Source organism: Amblyomma maculatum, chromosome 1, assembly GCF_055883805.1.
Source record: "Amblyomma maculatum isolate TAMU_Amacu chromosome 1, ASM5588380v1, whole genome shotgun sequence".
NCBI classification, from domain to species: Eukaryota; Metazoa; Arthropoda; class Arachnida; order Ixodida; family Ixodidae; genus Amblyomma; species Amblyomma maculatum.
Window position 1 is genome coordinate 261,078,812 of NC_139344.1, and position 24,038 is coordinate 261,102,849.

At 49.1% G+C, this 24,038-nt stretch overlaps 2 protein-coding genes across 2 annotated transcripts in view; both read right to left on the reverse strand.

Moving 5' to 3' along the window:
* Positions 1-13,183: 13,183 nt before the first annotated feature.
* Positions 13,184-15,014, reverse strand: LOC146206363 (protein phosphatase 1 regulatory subunit 3B-B-like). Its single transcript, XM_084591029.1, has one exon. It carries the CDS (start codon positions 15,012-15,014, stop codon positions 14,130-14,132), a length of 885 nt encoding a protein of 294 aa, XP_084447155.1. The 3' UTR covers positions 13,184-14,129.
* Positions 14,980-24,038, reverse strand: part of LOC146206364 (DNA replication complex GINS protein SLD5-like) — a 38,847-nt gene continuing 29,788 nt past the window's right edge. The window contains exon 7 of the mRNA XM_084591034.1: positions 14,980-15,031. Within this exon, the coding sequence (XP_084447160.1) occupies positions 14,980-15,031 (52 nt within the window). The remainder of the gene's footprint in view (positions 15,032-24,038) is intronic.

Genomic DNA, 24,038 nt, shown 5'->3' on the forward strand with positions numbered 1-24,038 from the left:
ACAGACAGGGCGCCGCGGCATCGTGTTTGCTGTTGCCAGTTCGATTGCTCAACGGGATGGTTACGTTTGTGCGAGGCACGGTATCTCGCGTGAGCGCGAACACACTTGGGAGGATGCTAACGAAGAACTCTCGGTGCCCTGCATGGACCGGCCCACTGCGGCCGACTTGAAGGTAGACTCTTGGCGACGTACTTATACGGATGTAAAGCCCCGCTCGTTGTGCTGCTTCTCCGTGTGACCCGAAGTAAAATGTTTTCTCCCACTTGCCTGTGCAACGCGCGTTGCTTCGAGTATCCAGGATCAGGTACGATACACGATCATAGGCAGAACTGTTGCATGCTGAAAATGCTTTATTGCTGCTGAACAACTTCCACGCCACCTGTTAGCATGAAAATGAGACAGCATCGTATGAACCGAAACATCTGAGTAGCTAAAATGAAAAACCGTTTATGGCTAAAGAGAAGCCGTGTCAGGAAGGTCGCAACCAGGAGCCTACAACGGAAGACCCTCGACGGAAAGTGAGTTATTTGTCACGAAGACAAAGGCCTGCCTTTGCAAAAAAAAAAAAAAAAAAAAAACAAGCAGCGGGGGGAGCTGGCACACTGCAGCGAAAAGGGCACGCGGCCAAGCTATACTGAGTGGGTCAAAGGCTGGAAGTAGCTCCGCTGTGGAGCCGAGCTCCTCTCTGACGAAAGGCGCTGGCTGACGCACCCTGTCACTGCGTTTGTCCTCATCGCAATGCAGCCATTGCGCACGTCGAAGCAGAAACGAAGCATTGCCGTCTTGCTTGTTGCATACGCTGGTGCGCGTAACGATGCTTCCTCAGCAGCATACATGCGCAACCCTTGCGTCTTTACCCACCCCGGTTTTTTCGGTAACAATGTCCACATGTTCAGCTACTGAGTCTGAGGGGTCGAATCAGAGGCGAGCTATACGCAGGGTTGTGTTGCCATGTGCGTACACTAGGCGTAAAAACAATGAGATCTGGGCTAGATGGGAGCAGGCCGCAATGAAAATTTCGCACAGCGTGAATGAATTCACGAACGAGATCGCAAAGAAAATCGAGAGGACACTTCTAAGGGCATGACGCGATGCGTTAATGGCTGCCATCCGCTGCTCCCCTTGCGGGTTTTCGTTTGCGCACATGCAATTCGCTACGCGCGCAATCACTAATCTCTTAAATAATTTGTGCCTTAATCATCTCTCACATACTCATTAGCATACAGTCATAAGCTACTGCATTATGCGGTCTGGTTTGATTTTCGGGGTTTAACGTCTCAAAGCAACTCAAGCTATGAGAGACGCCGTAGTGAAGGGCTCCGAAAATTTCGACCACCTGGGGTTCTTTAACGTGCACTGACATCGCACAACACACGGGCGCCTTGCTTTTCGCCTCCACCGAAAAGCAGCCGCCGCGGCCGGGATTCGATCCCGCATACTTGGATACAGTAGCCGAGCGCCCTAACCTCTGGACCAGCACGGCGGAGCGCTAACACATTAGGTGAAAGACAACCCGACGTACATATAAAAACCCCTCTTTAACGAAGCCGTACGAACGTGGCTGCGTGGCCTACAGAACTAGCGTCTTACACAAGACACAAGTGCTATGGTGGGATCGAGTCCCATCTCACCCTCTGAACTCAAAGAAGCAGCCTGAGTCAGCTGCTCCTGCCATGTCACGTGATATCGTGACGTCACACAACCCGCCAACCAATCAGTGCCCGGCCATGTCGCCTGCTAGCCAGAGCCATGCCCGTGATTTTTCGCTCACCACGCCAGATTTTCTGCACAACGGTGGCATTAGCACTATCGCGTTAAAAAAAATAAAAAATACGTGCTGACGCTGAGCCAGTGATCGATTATCGAGCGTTAGCTCTAGAAATCTACTTTATTTTTTTTTTTCTTTAAGAAAATACGCCAGTCGCTCGAGCCTTCAGCGTTGGCGTCTGTTTTCCCTCGAGAAACTTGAAGGTCAAGCCTTAGAGGAACGGCCTTAGAGGCACGGGCCTGCGGTAGCTGGCAGTTGACATGGCCGAGCACTAACTGGCCGTAGGGTTGCCTGACATTATGTTTAGCAGGAGCTGCCAACCCGGGCCTCCCCTGTCACTTGGGAGGGTGATATCAGAATCAGCCTGCCATAACCCTTTGCATTCACTTTACCCCTAGGACACGCAAGCTCGTCAATACGGTTTGGTTAAAGCTCCACTTTATATGTGGGCTGGTAGCTTACGCTCTTGCGTCATACAGGCTGAGCTTGTGTCCCTAATAAGATAAGAAGCTTCCGCTTCCATACAGGTTTAATCAGAGCAAAACCACAGCTATTTTTTTTTTCGCTTTAGCATAAACAGATTTAACAATGCTATAACGAGCTGTGTATTACGCGCTTCGAAATGTGCGCGCAACGCCACCTGTTGGAATGCTCGAGCAGTCGGTGGCAGACAATAAAAAATGCGATTACTCTGATAATTAATCTTTTGTTTCTGGGTAAATGTACTTGGGCGCACCTGGCTTTCTGTCTTTGTGGATCTATTTTTGGGTCGGATGTTGCATCAAAAAATCTGGACAATGTGTCAAGGCATAGCTTTGTTCAGAGGACAGAAGCCCGGTCAAGCGCTATGCACTGCAGACTTTCTAGTTTGATGCTGACAGCACAGAGTGCATCGTCTAGCGGCGCGATCAGATCGAAGGGACCTTTCGGTGGTGGGAATGGAAGTCGAGTCTCGGGGGGGTCGTGACCGTTGCTCCATACGTGAACGAACGACAAGCCTGCGCACAGCGAGGACGGCACGCGGCCTGTCCAGCCCTCCTTTTCCTCCAATAGAGCGCGCCACGCGCACGCAGAACATCTTTGCGTCAAAAAGATACCAGAAAGAAAAAGACAATAAAAAGAGCACGGCGGCCCGGTTTACGGCTTCGCTAAAACACTTGGGCGCGCTGTTCCGCCGGCGGTGCGAACAAATGGCCCCTTCTGTACAGCAGTCGACTTTCGACGCCTTTAAAAAACAGACAATGAATGGCCGGCCGCCGTAAAGCTCGCTCTCTCTGCGGGCCTCCGGTCTTGCCGCATTGTGCATCGCTCACGCACTGGACGGAGAATCACGCGAGCCTCCCGCGCGAGCGATGTTCGCCTCGCAGCTCTCGACGGTAGCAACGAACGAAACAACGGGCCGCCTAATTGCGCTAATTTCCCGAGGTAATCGGGCGCGCTTTGGTTATTAAATCCTTCGGCGTAAATCTAGAGCGCGGGCTCTTCGGTTGGATAGGTGGAACCTTGAAATAACTTGCGCCCCTTAATCGACGCCTCGCAGGACCTAATCTGAAAGGACTGCCTCCCTCCGTAACAAGTTCACGCAAATAAACCGGCACTGCTATCAATGCCATGTCTTAGATGCGCATTCATATACTGCTGTTGACAGCCAAAGGCTTATTAACGAGGCGCACAGTAGAGGCGGATTTCAGGAAGTGAGACCCTACCCTGCCGCTTCTATAAAGAGACCACCCCCCCCCCCCCCCTCTTTTCTTTTTTTTTTTTTCACAAAAACGTCGAAACTATCTATGTTTCAAATAAGGCCCTTTTCTCTTCCCCAACCGCCCCCATCCCAGACTTCAATAAAAATTCGCCTCTGGCGTACAGCGCCCACAGTTCGCTATTCGAATCGCATGCTCATCACACCCTATCACTAATTGTTTAATTGTTACCAATGCCTTGTTACAAAATAAAGCTCGCACCTTGTCGTATCATATCCTCTGATCTATTGATGATTTACTTGATTCGGCTTAACATCTGTCCTCCACTCCAAGGCTATAGGCCTGTGGCAATGAAATTGTCCACCCTACATCATCTATAATAATAATAATAATAATAATAATAATAATAATAATAATAATAATAATAATAATAATAATAATAATAATAATAATAATAATAATAATAATAATAATAATAATAATAATAATAATAATAATAATAATAATAATAATAAACTTTATACAAGATGGAGGAGCCTGTGAGTAAAAGCTGCTTGAAGAAACGGCAGCTTGACAAAAGCACAGCCTCCTTTAACCGGCGGCAACAGCACGAGAATAAAATACATGCAGGCATATAACTTTCATTACTAAGTTATTTGGCTGCTTAAACAAAAAAAAAAAACACACGTACACTAATGGTGCGACTTCCAAAAAAAGATAAACACATGACATGCCAAGAGGTCAAAGACGTCCTAGAAATGAAGCTGCCCTATTTCACGTTTGGATATATTATGCAGGTCAATACCGGTTTTGTGATAATAATTAAACAATTTAGAAGTACGCGCTACGAGTGCTGAATTGCCGGCTTCCGTAAAACATTGCTGACCTTATGGCCGAACACGCATTTTCATATTTGCCCCGGCAGCGAAGAGCAATTCGCTTCCGCCTAATTCAGCCGCAATCATTCAGTAAAGGCGACAGGAAAGTGAAGCTGAATGCACCGTCTTCATCGTTCCAAGATTTACATTCCCCTCCTATATGCGATGTAGATGCTGTACACGAGGCGGCTATGAAACGTAAATGAAAATTGGTTTTGAGGAATTAGGTTTGGTTTACCAAAGCGAATCATGTTATGAGGGACGCCACAGTGGAGGGCTCAGGAAATTTCCATCACCTGGGGTTCTTTAACGTGCACTGACATCGCACAGCACACGGGCGCCATGCTTGTCGCCTCCATCGAAAAGCGGCCGGGATTCGAACCCGCGTCCTTGGGCTCCGCCTAACCAATGGGCCACAGTGGCGGGGCTGACCTGAGGATACGTTCTCAGCTCTATTTGACCAAGCTCTGTTCCATTCCCATTAAACACTTTAGTGTGCCTATTCTTATCACTGCATTTTGTTAGAGCAAGGCTTCCAACGCCGCACGTCATGTGCGTTGGCACAGAAGACGTATACATTGTGCGTCCGTTAGTCCGTCAACCTCAACATTCCTCTGGGCCATGAATCCCGAGACCCCCGCGCCCCGAAATATTCCTGGACATGCCAATGGACTCGAGGCCTCGAGAACATGCTTGCCGCAGACGCACAGTTGCTAAGTGCTCGATCTACACCGACCCAAAAACACGCGCTCTAAAACTGCGCTCCTTGAGGGTATCAGAATTCCCCTCGAGTGTGATGATTTCTTTTGCAGCGGCGACGCCCCGACAGAGAGCGCGAAGCCTTTATCGGCAGAGACAGCAAGCAAAAAGGTTGCTGCCTCCACGAACATACCGGCAAATTACACGCAATTCGCCTGAATGCGTTCTTTCCGTTAGTAGTTCTTCTGCATATATGGAAGTATCCATGGTATACATTGCTTTCCCGTCGTCGTCGTTTTATGTGCAGTAACGTAAGCTATAGTTATCACTTTATGACAAAGTTATCCAGGAAAAAAAGAATGCATCCGCGCATGTGTCCATGCGTGCATGCATCTGTGTGCGAAGGGGGGGGGGGGGGGGGGGGGGGAGCCGTCAGTGTCACTTGGTCACTCTGAATAAGGGAAAGCGTGGAAGTATTTTTCGGTGCAATTTTGAATCCTTAATTAATGCAAGGAGTAACGAGCACGCCACTGTTTCAGAGAGCGAAAAAAAAAAAAAAAGGTAATACGCTTACCTTCAGGGTGTGACGAGTGGTCTTCGCTGAATGATGGCGTCACGTATGGTGTCCCGCGTAGCTGCTATATACTGCCTTTGAACCAACAAACAACCGCAGTAGCCCAGGCACCTGATACCTGAATTAGGTGTCTTAATATTTAAAGGGGATCTGAGATCCCCCGCGCTCGAATGCAGGGGCTGCACGGATCCGAAACAGGCAACCATTGTTTTATCCTTCTAGAGAAGAAATGTTCCGACCACAACAGTGTTCGGTACATATATATATATATATATATATATATATATATATATATATATATATATATATCGGTCGTTGTACATAAAGGCTCTGATGCATTCTGCGCACGCGTAACACTCGCCGATATCATCGGTTCAGGCTGACTGACCGGATTGTCAGTGGAGCAATTTATTTTCCCACGCTTCGTTGACTTTTTGTTTAAAGTGTTTAAAACCCATGCTTTTTCTATGGTGTGTATATTTAAGTCGTATTTATTTGCAAATTTATGTTTTAAATATTTATTTACTTTTAAGAAGTTTGTCGCTCCAGTCCACGGGGACTGTTCAGGAACGTTACCTTTGTCTTCGATGTCAAACGTACTATACTGGTTTCATGAATAATATTACACATGTTCGAAGTTAGGACGCTTCGTTCCACTGCGATCTGTTTCATATTAGTTAACGGCGAACACACTGGCAGAGCGTAAGGATCGCTTTTTTTTAGGTCATTGTAATGAACAGGGCACAAAATACCTTTAAAATTTTTCTCCCCTTTGTAAAAAGAAAAAGAAAGAAAACAATGCTCAAAACAGGCCGCCAGCCGCTTTTTTTTTTTTTTTTCGCTCTCCCTCTCGACTGCGCTCTAATCACTATAGATACCACCTCCGATGGAGCCGGACTTAAGCACAGCTTGGTATCCACTAATAACCGCGGTACTATTGTGTCACAAGTCCGCACATGTCCGTTTCCTCTTCACAATTTGAGCTAAAGTCTTCGCAAATCACTTTCATTCCCTCAAACACGCTGCTTTCTACTAACGCGCCACTCATGATTTTCTTTTTTACAGGCACTGCTCTTAGCGTCATTTCTAGATTTGCTGCAGGCTTCTAAGTGAGTATAATACTGGCAAAGTGCGCCTCCCGCAAATGGGCAGACTGCTGTTTACATTGAACCCCATCATTCTTACTTGTCTGCTAATTTTTATCTCATGTAATGAGTCCGCTGTGACAACTTGGACTTGTTAACACTTACAGATAACTTACATAAAATTGCAAACAGGCCCCATCCGTTCATACGGCAGCGCACTATGGAGGGGCGAAGCCCCCTACGCAGACGCAAGGAGGAACATTACAAACTTTAATGGCTGTGCAGCTGAAGTACAGTCGCTCTCCTTGTCTATACGCATCGACCGGTTGAGCAGAAGCGGCAGCTTCTGCCACGAAGCCAGCCGGTTGCACTATAGCCCCTCTCTAGCAATTGTGTTGCGTACTTTCCACTTGAGCGCGTATACGCGCTCTGCGAAAGAGAGTCTATGATGGATAGTAAAGAGACCAATTCACTAACAAGTTAAAAAGTGGGGCAGGTTGGTGCATGGTCTTGCGGAGAAAAACGTCAGCACGAACAGAGTGAAACTATACTCTGTTCGCGTATAGGCCCTGTTTTCTCGCGACAGGGTCACTTAGTCGCGTGTGGAACTCCATGGTGGCGGCAGTGAAAACAAAACGATAAGATAAAAAGCACATACGCAGAAATCAGGTGGACAGAGGCAAAAGTGAGTCTGCAGAGCAAGAGTGACTAGAAATGTACAGCAGATACACGCCACTGCTGGTTCAGGGGCTTAGAAAACGACTCCAGCAATCTCTTTTCAATCTATTGCTCAGTAGAAAACGACACCTGCTAAACCACAGTCTTTTTTTTTTGTTTGTTTGTTTGTTTTTTCAAATGGTTCCTACCAAAACGGGAACGAAAATTTTAATGACAAAGGCAGGGAGAAAAATGCAGACACGCGTGCAAAACGCCGAGCGTAACCGCTGCAACAATGCTTCACTTATAATTGTTACTTTTCCATTCATCTATTATGCATGAGACAAGACGCCGGTTTCGAAGCCTCACGAAAACGAGCCGGGGAGCGCCCAATAACCGAAGCGAACCGCCTGCGGAACACTGTCGGTGAACAGGCCACGGGGGATCATGAAAAATATTAAATCGAAACTGCCTCACGTACTGTGCGTTTCCTGTGATTCGAATGGGTGGGCGGTTGGAATCTGCGAGTCGCGCTTGACGTTGGAAACTCGAGATGATCGCTGCATAGAAAGCTGAAAATGTCGAGGTTTACGGGAGCGCCACGCCACGTACGACAGATCAGCCCCCAACAATGCAAAGTGAAGACAGGTCTCGACACCTAAGCTGTACAAAGACGACACCTGGCGGAAACAATGGGGCAGACGGGGCAGCAGTGACGAGGTTCGCGGACGCAGGTAACAGAACGGCCGGTGTTAGGAAATAACAGCCTTGGCGAAAGGACTTCCTGCAGTGTGCCACGCTCAAGGACATGGCGTGTTGTTGAGGGAATGTAGCTATGCACAAAGCTGCGTTCAACAAATTTGCACGTTTGCAAATGCAGTGGAATAATTGCCACGCCGAACGTGGCTGCATGTAATCGCCCTCGTCGGTGATAACATTATACACTACGGCACGCGAGCGTGGCCTAATAATACAAGCAAGCTAAAAATCGTCCGCACGGAAGTGTTTTCTTTCCTTTTTTCATATATATGAGTTTAATCGAAACGTGAACATCCCTGTATTGTGAATTTATGAATATGTATTTCGCACGCTCTACGACAGAGTAAAATGTATTCCAGGCTCCGATCCTGTCGGTGCCTTTTAAATCGCGGTCGAGTGACTTGTTCTCTGTTCTACACTGAACATTTACTTCTCAAGGCTGATATAGCATTTGTCTTGTCTTTTGTTCCGTGTGTTCATGAGGGCAATGACGGAGTAAGAGGACGGCGGTGCTAGCCTTGGATTACATATATGTCGACAATTGCCTCGCCCGTGTCGCATAGTCATAAATCCTACTCAAGAAGACCACACACCTGAATATATATTACTTATATATACCACAGTGTGCCCCTCGGTTAGTGCACACTGGCATAACCGCCTTCGCTTCGACCGGCTCTGCACACTGAAAGACGCGCGGGCTCTGTCAAGAACAGCTGCACAAAAATCCCTCGTGCCGCGGCACCTCTGTGCCGTTGCGCGTGACGTACTTTTCGTGCCCAGCGTAAGAAGACCGTGTCACTGTGACTATGTGCTGTACTAGTTTTGAGCTTGCACGCACCAATACCTTTGCTGCAAAAGAACTGCAGCACTACGAAAGGCAAGGACAACCTTTTCGTCAACTTACTTGACAACTGTCCTCTTTTCAAAATAAAACTCAACTTCAACCCTGCTCTTCCAAACAATGGGTCCCCCAACTCATCTCATCACATGGGCTGCACTGACGAACTTTTATCTCTTGCTTGGCCAACAACAAGAGTGGGAAGGGCAGAAAATAGGAGATATATATAAAAAAAAAGTTAAAAGTGGCAGTGATAGTGATATTTAGAAAGCAAATCAAAAGAAGAAATATAGAGTGGCCGGCAGCCGGCAATTGCTAAAACCTCAGCAAAACTAGAAAATTTTAAATTAACGAAAAAAGAAACCACTGTATAAGTACCTGGCGATCGAAGACGACAATTCGTGAACAAAACTTTTTTTTTTTCATCCAATTCAATTACGTAACGAAAAACTTAGCCACTGACGTACGTTGTTTGCGACTCCCTTCTCTCTCATATATGCAGGTTGTCCGAACAAAGATGGACCAATATATAAAACCAACTAAGGATTCTTTCAAACTGAAAGCACTCGAATGTTAGGAGTAATGCGAAGTATTGGCTGAATTGTTTTTTTTTTTTTTTGTGCCACCTACTTAAATATTTAGTCGAAATTAAATAAATAACTTCGCGACCTGGGCCAGTCACGCGCTACATGTCGACCACGGTGTACGAACGTGGTAAGAACACCACACGCGCCTCGTCCTGATTGACCCAGACTGCCTATCGTAGAGCTCCAAACCGCCTGTGAAACGGATACAGGAGTTTCCGACAAGTTAGCCTTCGCGTAGCGCTCCTTATTCGGCAGAAACGAAAGACCGCGAAATTCGAAAAATGTCATCTGGAAACGTGCTCTGTGCACGTATACGACGGTAAAGTGCTGTCATTACGGGACAATATTCGCATGTTGCCCAGTTTCTGCCGTCGCACAACATTTTGTGGTACACAACTCGTTACCTTCCTTCACGATATGATGCATGCATCTCTCGGCTGTGGGATTCCTACAGATGCCATAATCCCAGTTCATGAACAAAAAAAAAAAAAAAAAAAAAAAAAAAAACCAGAAAAAAAAAACGTTTACTAAAGTAACTCACACGTGCCTAGTTCAAATTGTCACGCGTAAATCTGCATCGCTTAGGTATTGATGAATTCGAGCTTTCCCAGGTGATCGCAATCAATTCATTCTGCTAACTTAAATTGTCATCGCTATCCCAGGTTGCCGTTTTTTTAGGGCCAATCTAATGCTTGTGCACACAACAGGTATAGTGTCCGACATTTTGCTGACGATTGTGTTATCAATGAAACCAAACCAAATAATCTGTCTGATTTCACCATCATTCATTGAGACCTCGTGTACGTCTGAGGTTCCTGTAGTACCTGACTCATGTCGCTGCTTCTTTTCTTTCCTTCCATCACCGACCAAACCACCAAGATTACACAATTAGCAATATCCTTATTCACGACAGTCGACTCCTATACGTAACTCGGTATCAGCTTAAGGAAAGATTTTGATTAGTCGCATCACACTCACCATGTAACTTGTTCAGCTAATCGAGTTCTGGGGTATTTATGTTGTAACCATTCTTTATCACCTCTTACATAATACTTCTTGCATACGTAACTTTTATATGCTAGAAACTAGTTCGCATGTGCCGCGTATGATCCTTACAAAGCCAACCTTATCACAACGCTCGAATAGATCTAGGATCGATCTGGAATTTTCCGTAGTAGACACATGAATGCCACTTAATTATGTCTGACAACCAAATAGCTCACAAGTTAACTATATTATTTACCATGGACAAGCTCGACTGTAACATTTTTTTTTTTTTTTTCCCAGAACAGCTGGTGACTGGAATGGCCTTCCACCCAAAGAAGCTACATTCATCAAGTTCGGTCACTTCTAAACAACAATCGGAAACCATATCGTATTCATTCGATAAGTATATTATCAGCCTATCTGGCCCTCACGTAAAGGTCCAGGTGGACCTTTGAGGAGAAATAAAATAAGCTGTTAACTCTGGCTCGCACGTAAATTGCAGGTCTCAAAATAGCCCCCCCCCCCCCCCCCCCCCCTCCCTGCCCACAAGCAACCACCCACCCACAAGCACGCGCGCACACACACACAGACAGTCGGCTCGCGTACTGCATCGGATCGAGCAGAAGTCTCAAATAAAACTAGCAATTCCGGTCACGCGCTGACAACGGCCCAGGAACGGCAGCTGCGCACTATTTCACGTGTGTTTGCATTCAAGATGACGGCGCACACGCAAAGCGAGCCAACCCTCCACTCGTCGCTGACGCAAGCTGGCGACCAGCCGGGCGAACGCATCACGAGCGCACTGCCACTTGTCGCTGGCAGGGGAAGCCGTCGTCGTCGTCTCAAGGCTGCGCGCCTCGGCGGCGTCGCCGCGGTTCCCTGCCTTTCTCACCGCCCCTCCCCCCAGTCTGACCGGCGTCTGGCGATCAATACACGAGTATGTGTACGCGTCTTTGGAGCCCCGAATCTCCCCGGCGCCAACTTCCGCTATTTCTACCGCATAATGTGAATAACTGCAGACCAGCGGATGCGCATCGAGCGGAAGCAGTGCGCTTTACTATTGTTTCGAGTATTTTTTTTTCGTCTCTTGTACGAGTTAATATGCCGCTCCCTGTGGCTGCATACTGCGTAGGCAGCGCTAATATATAAACGCTGCTGCATGGTCAAAAGAAGAGACCACAAAGTTAGTCATACGGGCCGCAGCCATTATGAATTCGAATTATGGACATTTTATTGAGTTTCACTACCTCCACCTGTCTCCTTTTTTTATACATATTTTTGATGCAAGATCGCTTGCATGAATATGGCTCATTACTCTCTTGATCACACATCAGATGGGCCATCCAGTCCCAACGCATTTTCTGTCCACTTCCCACAGGCTGACACGCAACGCGCTGCTGCTGTCTTCGCTCCTGCGATGAGAGAGGATACGCTGCTATCGTGTTTCTTCGCGGGCTGCGCGCGTGCCTTATTATCAGGCAGTGTTTACAGAGAGCCCCTGGAAGGTGCCAGAAAGACCGCGATGCTGGGGCGACGAAGCGTAACCACGAGCTTCAACGTGCCCAAGGAATGCCACTGATCTAGACTTGATTGCCGGTTTCATTTGCACTTCGTCGGTTGTCTGAGGGGCCCATTCAGCAGCACCTCGTCGGAAGTAGTGCCGTCACGCAAATATCAGAGCAAGGCAATCAACGTTCCGTTTCCGCATGGTTTATTTCTTTTTTAGCGCAGAAGTGGATTCTACGACTCGCATGCCGAAATTTCACCAGCTTTTGCATTCGTACTGATCACTGCAGAGTTCACCTCAATATGTTGCGTACAGGCAAGCGTGGGTAGGAAGAGAAGATATTCATGTTAGCTAGGTGACATCGGGAAAACAGCGCCCGCTGAAGTGGCTCATGCAGTGGTTATATAGGGTGTTCGACGGCTGCGCCGGGGGACCCGGGTTCGATGCCGACCGCTTTTCAATCGAGCCGAAACGTAAGGTGCCCGCGTACTTTTCTCTGCCTGCATGTCAATGAACTTGACGTACCTAAAAATCATCCAAAGCTCTCCACTACGGCGTCCCTCATTGCTTGAGTCGCATGTGGAACGTTGAGCCGACCAAACCGATAACACGAGATAAATAGCCCATGGCCGGTAGGTGGGAACGCATTTCTGGAGATGTTGCACCTGCAGCTCACACATTGCGCTGAATACAGATGACGCGGATCAGAGAGAAAACATTACTTGACGTAGAAATTACACGGCTGAATTTAACTGAGCAGCAGACTTCGTGCTGCGACCCCGTGGGATTCAAGCGTTAATAGTCGCGTATCTTGAGCTCATACTGATGAGTAATTCAGACACCACCTACAGCGGCGTGCCCATGAAGTCGCACAGAAAGTACGCCCAAAATACCGGACAGAAGACTAAAAACAGCCTGACCATCCTTCAAAAGAGGTTCATTGCCGGCAACCCCTGCCTGGCCCCTGCACTGCTTATGTGCCTTTGGACGAAGTGTGTAGGGATGCACTGGAATTTGCACCAGCGTCGCACACTAATAGGCTACAGAAGTGCTGTCGTTGAGCTGCGATGAAATAAAAGTGACTCAGCGAGGGTCCTTTCTAACGAAGGCCAGTGCAGCCACCATGACTCAGGAACACAGCCACTGAGCAGTGCGGTCGCCACCAGAAGCAAGTTTATTGTTCAACAATTCATTGCGATTGTGCTAAAAATGTCCTGGAGTAAAATACGGGTTACGAGAGAGCAGGAAATACCAACAAAGTTCTTATGTACAAAGAAAAGGCTGGCAACAACAGCTGAAAGACAGAACAAAGTGTCCTGAGACATCTACCCTAATCACGCATACAGGCACCGCAGCCCTATACACTACACAAGGGATTACTAAGACAGCGCTCACAGTCCTGAAGCGGCATTCACTTAAATCATGGCTTAAATAGCCCTGAGCATCGAGCGACTCGCACTAGGCGTGCAGCCACACCTCCAAAGTGCCAACCAGTGCACAATGTTTACAATATACATGAATAACCTAAATCACTAGGCTTTGCTTAATATCTAGGCGAGGTGTAAACAGGGCACCCAAAAATATGAGTATGTACAAAACTCTGCATGGCGTGCAGCCAACCGTAGGCCCCAGAGTCCACTTGTAAAGCACTCCAAATGTCCCCAAGTTGCTTGGCACACAAGACAGGTACACTCAGACAGGTCTGCTCTTCTCATAGAAAAATAGCCCCCTCCAAGCAGCACATTTACAGCGCTTTCCTCCTAGTAAGGACTAGACGCTTTCGAGAGTCCCAAGCTGCAGACGCATGCCAACTCCGACTAGAAACTCATTTCGTGGACAAGCTCAAGCCGTGGCGTTTTCAAGTAAGTCCATCGCGCACCATCATGCAAAATGCAAACACCGCCATTTCACTAACAGTTTGCACAACCGTGGCCACCTAACTGAACTGTCCACCTTCCGACGAGCTCTTGCAGTAGCAAGCTTAGAGGAACAATGAATTAAACCTACCACATTGGAGCTAATTAAAACTGCACAGTAAGCGAGGGTGGTTCCTTAAGGAGAGGAGCAGGTAACCTAAACGGGGCCTTCAGTCACCAGTAGGGTCCTTCTGAGGCCAGGTTCTTCCAACTGGCAAATTCTGTCCAAGAGTCCACGTCTGCCTTGAGGGCATCTGTAAAGCGCCGCACCACAGTCGGGCTGGGAGCCTTTTTTGCTCGCGCCACCAGCTTGTAGTTCTTTCCTTTGTTATTGTCCCAATGCTCCTGCTGGTCGTGCTTGAAGCAAACGCAGAACTCAATCACGCCCAAGTCGCCGGACGCCGACGACGGAATAGGGATCGAGAAGCAGAACGTGTCGTACATGTTGCTTAAGTGGCCGTTGGGCACGTACTCAGCCGCATAGTCTTGCATGGTCTTCCAGCCGTCGAAGGTGGCGCGCACGAAGACCTGTTTATGGAAGGTGACGTTCTTCACTTTGATGGTGCCCGTGATGAGCTCGTCGCTCTTGACGATGACGTTCTCGAGCGAGACGAGGTTGGCGTCGAGCGTTTGCCGAAACTCAAGGTAGTCCGAGGCCGGCTGTGTGAAGGTGGTCTCCCATAAGGGTGCATCGAGCCGCATGTCGCGCGTTATCCGAGCCACAAACTCGTCGGTCCACCGAGGTGGGCTGTCCGATGGTTCTTTCATGACACGCACCTGGGTCAGCGAATAGCCCCGATCATCGGCGAACGACACCCGCCGCTTGATGCGGTTCGACGACGTTGGGCTCGTCGGCTCGCTCTGGACTTGTTCGTCACGCGGAGACATGCACGGCTTGATGGGCGGCACATTGGTGGAAGCGCGTCGGTAGTTGCGCTTGACGGAGCACGTCTGGAAGAGCGGATTGCCCTGTTGCAGGGCGCAGACGCTGAGCCGGCACTCGCTGCCCACAAAGAGCGGCGGGTTAGCCGACAACACCAGTTCCAGGTCCATGGGCATGGCGACGCTCGCGTGTCCTGGGCAGAGGGATGACCAGTCAGAAGATGACAGCAGCAAGATCGGGCGACGTGTAGCGCTCGATGAAGACAACCCGAGCGCTGCAAGCCGCGTTCACAGTGCCTCTCCTCAAGACTAGTGCACGGAAAGCACAAGCTCTACGCCTTGACCGTGAAATTCCTCCAAGGCCAACTAGTACAGGCATACTGCCACCGATCAATACGTTCGGCCTTCAGCTTCCGCGCAGATACGCCACTCTATGCGTGGTGTTCGACTGTAAACGTAGGCCATTGATCCTACCACGATCCTACGCTTTACATGGGCTCCTAGAAAGGGCTCGAGCGCCGGCAAGGCGACAAGACGTCGGTCGAGCCCTTCCAGGCCGCTCCTCCGGTTCATCCGGCAGTGCGCGTTCCCTCAGGAAGCCCCTTGCATACGCGGCGCGCCCCTGACGTACATACATCCTAAACCGGCAGAAACGCGGAACAAATTTAGCGAAATAACACCCGCACAAACGGCAGCCACTACAGCCAAGGCATGAAGCAAACCTGCCGGACGATGTCAGCTGGGAGTTCCAAACCCTCCCGGAAGGCGGCAACACAACCTTCCGAGGTGATGAGGACCTCCCGGCCACCAAAACAGCTGCACATACTCAAAACGCTCACGTGGACAACACGCCGGAAGCGGTGCGCGTGGATTCTGTCAGTAAGCAAACTTACCCGAACTTGATTCCTAAGTACGCGGCATATCACCGTCACTAGGCCACTGCATACAAGCCGGCGCGACTCATGCGCGAACGAAGGCGCTCTGCGCCGCCGGCGACTGGCAGCATGAGAAAAACTCGCTGCGGCGTCGCCGGCAGCCGCGCGGAGGCGCTCCAATGCGTCAGGTACTGTTCACGTGCCGCGCTCCGGTCCGCCAATAGGACGCGAGTGATACAGACAGTGCCGCAAGTGCCGGCGAATCCTGCTACGCGGCGACGCGAGTGATCCAGCGCCGATAGACCGGTCGAAATAGGGCCAACCACAGGCGCCGCCAAGCTGCCAGTTTCGACGACGCGTGCATCACGTCGCCAAACGAGACACGCGAAGACAGCCGACGAGCACCCGGCGCGCCCATGAAAAGCATCGACACACTTGCGCAACGACGGGCGTCCGTAAACACGCTTATCAACGAGGCATCGCTACGCAAATGCGCGTGACTACTTACGCTGGCCCGTTCAGTCAGGAGCATAGGACGGGTCGGACGTGAGCGCTTCCGCCAGAGCTAGGAGTACACGCCGCTCAGGGCGCGATGCAGTCACTGTGCATTGGAGAAGAAAAACAAATGGCTCTAGCGCCTCCATAAGCGTTCCGAATGCCCTAACGGCACCTCGTACTCATTCATAGAACACCGGAGCAAACAGACCGAGACCGGAAGAGCTAAGATGGCCTTTAGCGTTAACCTACGCTACCTACGCACTCATGCTCAAGCGACGCGGTTTGACGCGGCGAGGCTGTACTTATGGCGCCACCTCTCAGGCTACGATGCAACCATTGCCGCAGGCTGGCTATACTTAGCGCTACAAATGCTCTCCATGAGGAGCTGTGATGAGGAGGAGGGCGGCTTGTTTTGAAGCATCGGGAAAAGAGGGCAGCATCGGCAGCGTCGTTATAGTGCTCTACAGCGTCATGTTCTGAGCATTCTTGTACTTGCTTCGCTTGCTTCTCCGCTCGATAAGATCGCATTCATGTACCATCTTCGGAAGGCCGAGGCAACACCTGATAACCGTTTCTTCCACCATCTTTCTACGCTACTGCACTCGATATCAGTAACAAAAGGAAAACAGAAAAACGGTTTAGGAAATTTTGGTTGAGTGAAAATTAAATGCTAGTGTGATCATATTTACGTCACCAGGACAGAACGGCGCATGAAATCTCTTCAATGCCAAGCCTTATCGGGAGCAAATCAATCATCCTCCGTCGATATGCCATGGCTAAGAAAAGTTGGACACTACGGCATTTATACAAAACTTTGCAGGCTGCTATAATGAGCCAGCAATAAAAAAAAATATATGGTCAGTCAGAAACCCGGAACCTTTGCTTCTGTGTGAAATCCAGAATTTCAATAAGGTGAAGGTGGACGCAGTTTACCCCCCAAACGATGCCTTCTTTATAATACTATGATTAGAACCAGGCATATATGCAGGTGGCCAACCGGTTATGTCTATCAATGCTCTCCCCAGATGAAAAAAAAAAAAAAAAAAAAAAAAAAAAAAAATCCTCAAATATGTTTTACACTAAGGGAGGACAAAAAAACTTCTGTTAATCAGTGACAAAGTAAGGTAATTAGGTGCGCCGCCAGACATACTTTTCGGGGAGGGCGGATGCAGCGCTCAGAAAATTTCGAGATGCATTCTGACACCCCCCTGCCCCCGGTACGGGTCTTTAAGGTAATCTACGGGTGTATGAGTAATAAAAACAAATCCTCAATTCGCTCTTGTGAGCTACCACCTGCAGCAGCCACCCCATATTCCAACTGAAAATCGACCGTGACGTTACGTTTGCCAACGTCAACATACAACATGGCGACCTTGGCCCAAGCTCAGTCAACAAGGTTGAGCCACTGTTGTTTTTTATTATTGATATTAGACCGGCCGACCTAGTAAGCTCCGCGTTGGGCTTATGTAGAACCGATGTCGACAAGTAGACTGGCCGACCTGGGCCCAAGTATGTATTAAGGTCGGAGGCGAACGTACCTTGCAGACAATGTCCACCCTAGCAACGTTTGAAATGTCCGTCCATAACGCTGCCAAAAAATACGCTCGTTCTTCGCGTAAAAAATAAGCGACCCGCAGAATATTCTGCAAAACTGAAACAAATACAGTGAATGCACAAAAACTGCAACAATAGAATGCACGGAACATTTGTCTGGCAGTTCAGTCGTGTCCGACTCTTCGTGACCCTATGAACCATGTCACGCCACGCTTTCCGGTCTCTCACTATCTTCCTAACATCACATAACTTCATCTGCAGCGCCTCGAGGATGCCATCTAACCATCGCGTTCGCTGCCTACCCCTTCTCCGGCGACCCTCAACCTTTCCCAACATCAAATCTTTCTCCAGCGACTCCTCTCTTCTCATCAGATGACCAAGGTATCTGAGCTTTAACTTTAGAATTTGGCCATCCAATGAGCAGTCAGGGTTTATGGTCGACAATATCGACTGATTTGATCTTCTAGCAGTCCAAGGAACTCTCAAGAGTCTCCGCCAGCACCACAATTCAAACGCGTCAATTCTTCGGCGGTCAGCCTTCTTCACAGTCCAACTCTCGCATCCATACATCACAACTGGAAAGACCATAGCACGAGTTATACGGATCTTGGTGGCAGTGAACCTAATTAACACAAGCAATTCCATGGCGACCAGTTCCGTCATGTCAATCGTACAAGAAAACTGCACCAAAGAAACACTACAAAACAAGACACCACCGCACTGCGCGCGCACATACACCTAACAGCAACTTTCAGGATGCTCAGATGAGGCGCGCATTTAGAGCTAGTGACCTTCGCAAGTCGAGAAAAGGTATATCATTTTTAGGCTTGCTAAGGCAAAAACGAAAAAAACAGTGCGCTCATGTTGCTGATAATTTTTATTTAAAAACTTCGCTCTGTCGCCTTCGTGCCAACATTATGCAAATATATTCGCAAAAAAAAAATATCAGAGGGGCACTTAAGTCATACGTTCAACAAAGCGAAAGCTTTTTGGCCGCCCTGCTGCAACTCTTGGAACGTCCCTGATTCCTCGAGAGAGAGAGAGAGAGAGAGAGAAAAAGAGAGGGAGCCTCTCTCTAGACAAAGGGAGAATCCCTTTCTCTCTTCCTCCTCTGAAGGGCTGGCCTTGCGGCAAAGTATCCGTCTCGCATCGGAAGGTACCAGGTTCGATCCCCGGCGCCGCCGTGTACTCACCGGTTTTCAATGTTTACAAGCGCTGCCCCGCACTGGTGCTCAGCTCTTCTGGGGTGAAATGCTTGGGAAAGGGGTCATGGATTAAAACGTTGATAATGTACCGTAAAGATCACGCTGCGCCGATGGGTCAGATTCGTTCCGCCATCGGAAAACCATAAGTCCGCCTCGTGCGGCAGTAACTCATAAGTGGCCTTTCTCGCAAAGTCCGGCAGCCGGAAATCAGGACCTCCCCAGGACTACGGTAAAGGGCATGCGACCATCAGCGACAGTGAACCTGTGCACACGCTGACTACAGCGTTTTCTCGTTTGCACTCGACACTTGTTTTGTGTTCGGACCACTTTGTGAGGCCCGGGCGCCGGGCTGGGGAACGCTTGAACCCGTTTTTACTGGTGGGTGTCCGACGGTGGGTTTTGAACAACCACCTCCCGCAGCTTATATAGGCGCTCAGGCCACTAGAGTTTGAAAGAGCAAGAGGGTGAGATAGGGAGAGTTTCTCTCTCTAGACAAAGATAGACTTCCCTCTCCTTTTCTACAGAGAGAGAGAGAAGTAGAAAAAAGAGTCTCTACTCTCTATCTCTCTAGTAAAAGTCTTCCTCTATCATCTCTTTAGAGAAAGGAAAAGGAGGCAGAGAGGAAAGGGGACTGAAGAGAGGGTTAGGGATGGAGAAGTAGAGGGAGGGAGAGGTGAGAGAAGAGAACTATCTCTTTATTATCAGTGAATACTATTGCCTATCACTAACTATAACTATATCGGTCAGTCATTATATACCAGAGCCTCACCGATATCCCGCGGAATATTGCGGACGCATCTCGTGCACAGTTTCTGCGGACACCACTCGTGAGCTGTTAAAGGCTTTCGCCATAAAGCATACGTGCTACTTGGCCAACCTCGTACACAGCAAACTGTAGCCCTACTTTGGCACATATTTGGCTGCCGAGATTTGGACGTCGACTAATTCCCTACCATTTGCCGATATGTGGCTGGCTCAAAGTACAGGGGTAGTCAAAAGTTCCCAGGCCGCTCCGAATAGCCGGGGAGCAGCTGCTCTCCGCTATCGCGGCGCTGCTATCACATATATGCACCCCGCCGCGCGCCGATAGGGAGGGTGTTCGCCGTGAGATCGACCTAGAGGTGGCGTCACCGTCGCTCCGATAGGATGGATCAGTAGCCGGCGGCGCTCGCAGAAATGCACGCGGCGTAGGTCTGCCTGCGAGTTTACGGCGGGTTTGTTGGCGAAGAAAACTTGCCTTCTGCAATGCATTAGTTATTTACGGTTTAGAGTGTTGCAATATTGCAGAAAAAATCTGTGGATTTGTCCAATGCTGCGGAAAAGAAGCACAGAGGAAAACAAGGCACGAAACCACCCACCTTTTAGATTTACTGGCATCATTTTGCACGCTTTTTGCGTTGTACCGCGCTCACGGGCCTGAAATGTACCACTTGCCAAATGACAGCTTTGTTTTTCTAATCGCCTTTTCAAAAGTGTGCGTGTGTCTTATACGAGTGAGACAGGCAAATTTAGTGTCAAGCCCACGCAGATACAAGGTTCGTGCTCTGACCTGCGTACTTTAGAATCATCGAGACAGCCTGGTTCATTATATCGTACTTGACTCGATGATTCAGCAGGTGAAATGTAGCCCTGATAGTGAACTGCCCGGCGGGTTGCCGTAGACTCAGTGCACATCAACTATTGCTAGACAACCAGGCAGAAGCATTTCCGAGAAATCAGAATACGCCAACACTACACAGGAATCCTCGCCGCACAGGAAAGCTGACAGTTAACGTGTAGAGCGCTGAGTGGATTGAGTTTGCCGAGCTCACAACAAGGCGGATGCTTCTTGGGGCGGATAATCTGGTAGTGTTGAGCGAAAGTTGTGCTAGCACAGCTTTCGCCTTCCCTTTTGATCACGTTCTGCATGACGCTGGCGGTAACACAGGACGTTCCACGTCCGCCGCTATGGTTGAGGGTGGCGTTGGTGAACACTCTCAAGGTTCGTTTACAGGCAACATTAATACCCAAGAAAGTAGCAGGTAGGACAGCGTTATCGTCCTTGCGAAGGTGGTAAGCCTTCAAGTCTGCGACGTGCACCTGACCGGCGGTTTCACCCCTCGTCAACAAGCGCAGCTATTAGGTGAGCGGCGTAGTCCGTGCCGTAACTTCGAACGGTCCAACCCACTTGTGCGCTAGCGACGCGGCGAAACCACGCGCAGCATTACTAAGCGGGTGCGTTCTTTTCAGTACCAAGTCACCCGTGTTGAAAACGACATGACGACGACCTTTGTTGTATTGATCTGTCTGCTCCATGTGCGCAACATCTAGGTTTTCACGAGCCGCGCGCTGCGCTGCCTCAAGGTGCTCGCGGAGCCTTGCTGCGTACTGCGTAAGCGGAGCGGGCGCGGACCCCACTGCGTCAAGTAGGGCATTCTCTAGCGAAAAAACGATTTCTTTCCCAAAATTCAAGTACAGCGGGTGTCATACCCACCGACCTGTTCACGGTTGTTCTAGTGGCGAACGCCAGTTCAGACAGACGTGCGTCCCAAACTCTGTGCTGCTCGGTCGTCGCGACCAGTGTATCGTATCGAACGTGGCACGAGCCACGCGTCGTAAAGCGCATGACGTCAACAAGGTGCGTTCAACGCACAGGAAGCACATCCTCTCCCAGTTGCGGTATATTTAAGCGATTGATGAATAAACGTGCGTCTGGTTGTTCCCCTTGCTCACGGCCTGCCTTGACCTGTCTGCGTTCCTCGACGATACATAGTGTCAGAAGTGGGATCCCAGTCGACGCCCTGTCTTGGTAAGCCGAAAGTTTCCATTGCAATGGACTTCCTGAAGCCACCGAGTCCGATGAGGACTGATGGGGAAATTGCGAAGAACTGGCAGGCATTCAAACAAAGGTTTGAATTTTTCTTGACGGTCCTGGGTGATTGCTGAAACGGATCATCACCCTTTGATAGCTGTGTCGCAGAAGGATATCGGGGATATATGCCCCCGAGGTTACAGCGGTCCTTTCTGCGCCTCCTTCGCTATGACATACAATTGAAATTCATTCCAGGCAAAGAACTTCTGCTGGCTGACATGCTGTCGCGGGCAACAATCGAGTCAAGCACAATCAATGACGTAAACGACGACGTGGAAGTAGACGCAGTAAGTGTTGTTTCTTGCCTCATCACCGACAATACCTGGAGGAGGTTAGCCGAGGAAACTAACCGCGACTACGAACTAAAGCAAGTACTTACGAACTTAGAGGCAGGAAGAGCGCTTGCAGGCCGATGGAAGTCACTTGAAAGAGAGCTTTCCCAAGTGAAGGGAGTCTTGTTAAAGGGGTGCAAAGTGATAATTCCAAAGCATTTGAGAAAAGCAATGATGGAAAGAATTCATCAAGGACACCTGGGCGTCAACAAATGCAAAGAAAGGGCAAGGCACCTCGTATTCTGGCCAGAGATCAACTCGGACATAGAAGCTTTCACTCAGGCGCATGCTCTGTGTGCAAGATGTATGCCTACTGACAGCCTCCAGAACCCTTGATGTTGCGCCCAACGCCTGAAGACCCATGGTATCGTGTCGGTATTGACATCTTTCAGCATGGTGGACGGGCATACCAATGCGTCTACGATGCTTTATCTAACTTTCCGGAAGTTGGGTTGCTCAAGGACACATCTTCAAAAGCCGTAATTGAAGCAACAAGTGCGATTTTCGCTAGGTATGGTATACCATTTGAAGTCTGCTCGGGCAGTGGCCCACAGTTTGCAAGCCACGATTTTGCATCTTTTGCCCGCACTTACGATTTCATCTATATAACTTTCAGTCCGACTTACCCCCAATCTAATGCTCAGGCAGAAAAGGGGGTTCAGCAGTTAAACGATTTTTAAAGAAAACTAGTGCATTGAACCAATACTTTTGGCTGGGTCTCCTTGCCTACAGGTCTACGCCTTTGGAATCCGAGCCGTCACCTGACGAAGTAACTACAAGGGAGGAGATTACGAACAACGTTGCCTGATGTGCGGCCGCGCCCGGTTCGCAACATGCAGAAGCGTCGACAGATAAGTCGTTCTAGCCGACAACTTCCACCGCTCAACCCTGGAGACATTGTTCGCGTCAAGAAAGAGGCATGGGCAACCGAAGCACAGGTCCTTTAAACTTCAAGGTATCCTAGATCGTACGAAGTCATTACAGAAGACGGAACGATCCTACTGCGCAATCGATGGCACCTACTGCAAACAAGAAGTTTTTCGAAGAAGCTCTTGGGACATCGGTTCCGATGCCAGCCACGAAGGTGATCAAAGTTCTACTTCAGCACCATGCAGCCACAATGCCGCAGAGCTTCCGACAACCCCTGAATGCAGGCATATCACAGACAACGTACCTGTCAGCGTCCCCTGCAGCATAATCAACCTTCACCTGCTCCAAGAAGGTCATTGCGGCCACGTAGGCCGCAACAGAGGTTGACTTATGACGGAACTTTGTACAAGTGCCATAGCTTGTGCTCCGAATAGTTTGGGTCCCTTCTTCAATGTGATGTGTATGATTTCTTTAGTAAACAAGGGAGGATGTATCCTATCGGACGTGGCACGAGCCACGCGTCGATAAAGCGTGTGACGTCAACAAGGTGCGTTCAACGCACAGGAAGCACATCCTCTCCCAGTTACGGTATATAAGCAATTAATGAATAAGCCTGCGTCTGGTTGTTCCCCTTGCTCACGGCCTGCCATGTCTTGTCTGCGTTCCTCGACGATACAACCAGCATATTCTTAACATTCCGATTCACCCTCTCGGTTAAGTTGCTCTGAGCATGGTAGGAACTTGTTCTCCTGTGGCGGATTTGAAGCGCCCGACAGGAATCCACAAAGACTTTGCTTGTGAAATACGAAGCATTGTCTGTAATCAGGTCGGAAGGAAAACCGAAACGAGTGAATGTCTCCAACAGTTTCTCCAAAATTCTTTCCAACACAAGCTTCCTAAGGCGGAATACTTCAACCCACTTGGAATAGGGGTCTCTTATCACCAGGATATATGGGTTTCCGCACGCGGACCGAGCGAGGGGCCCCATGATATATCGCACGCTACCACTTGCCGCG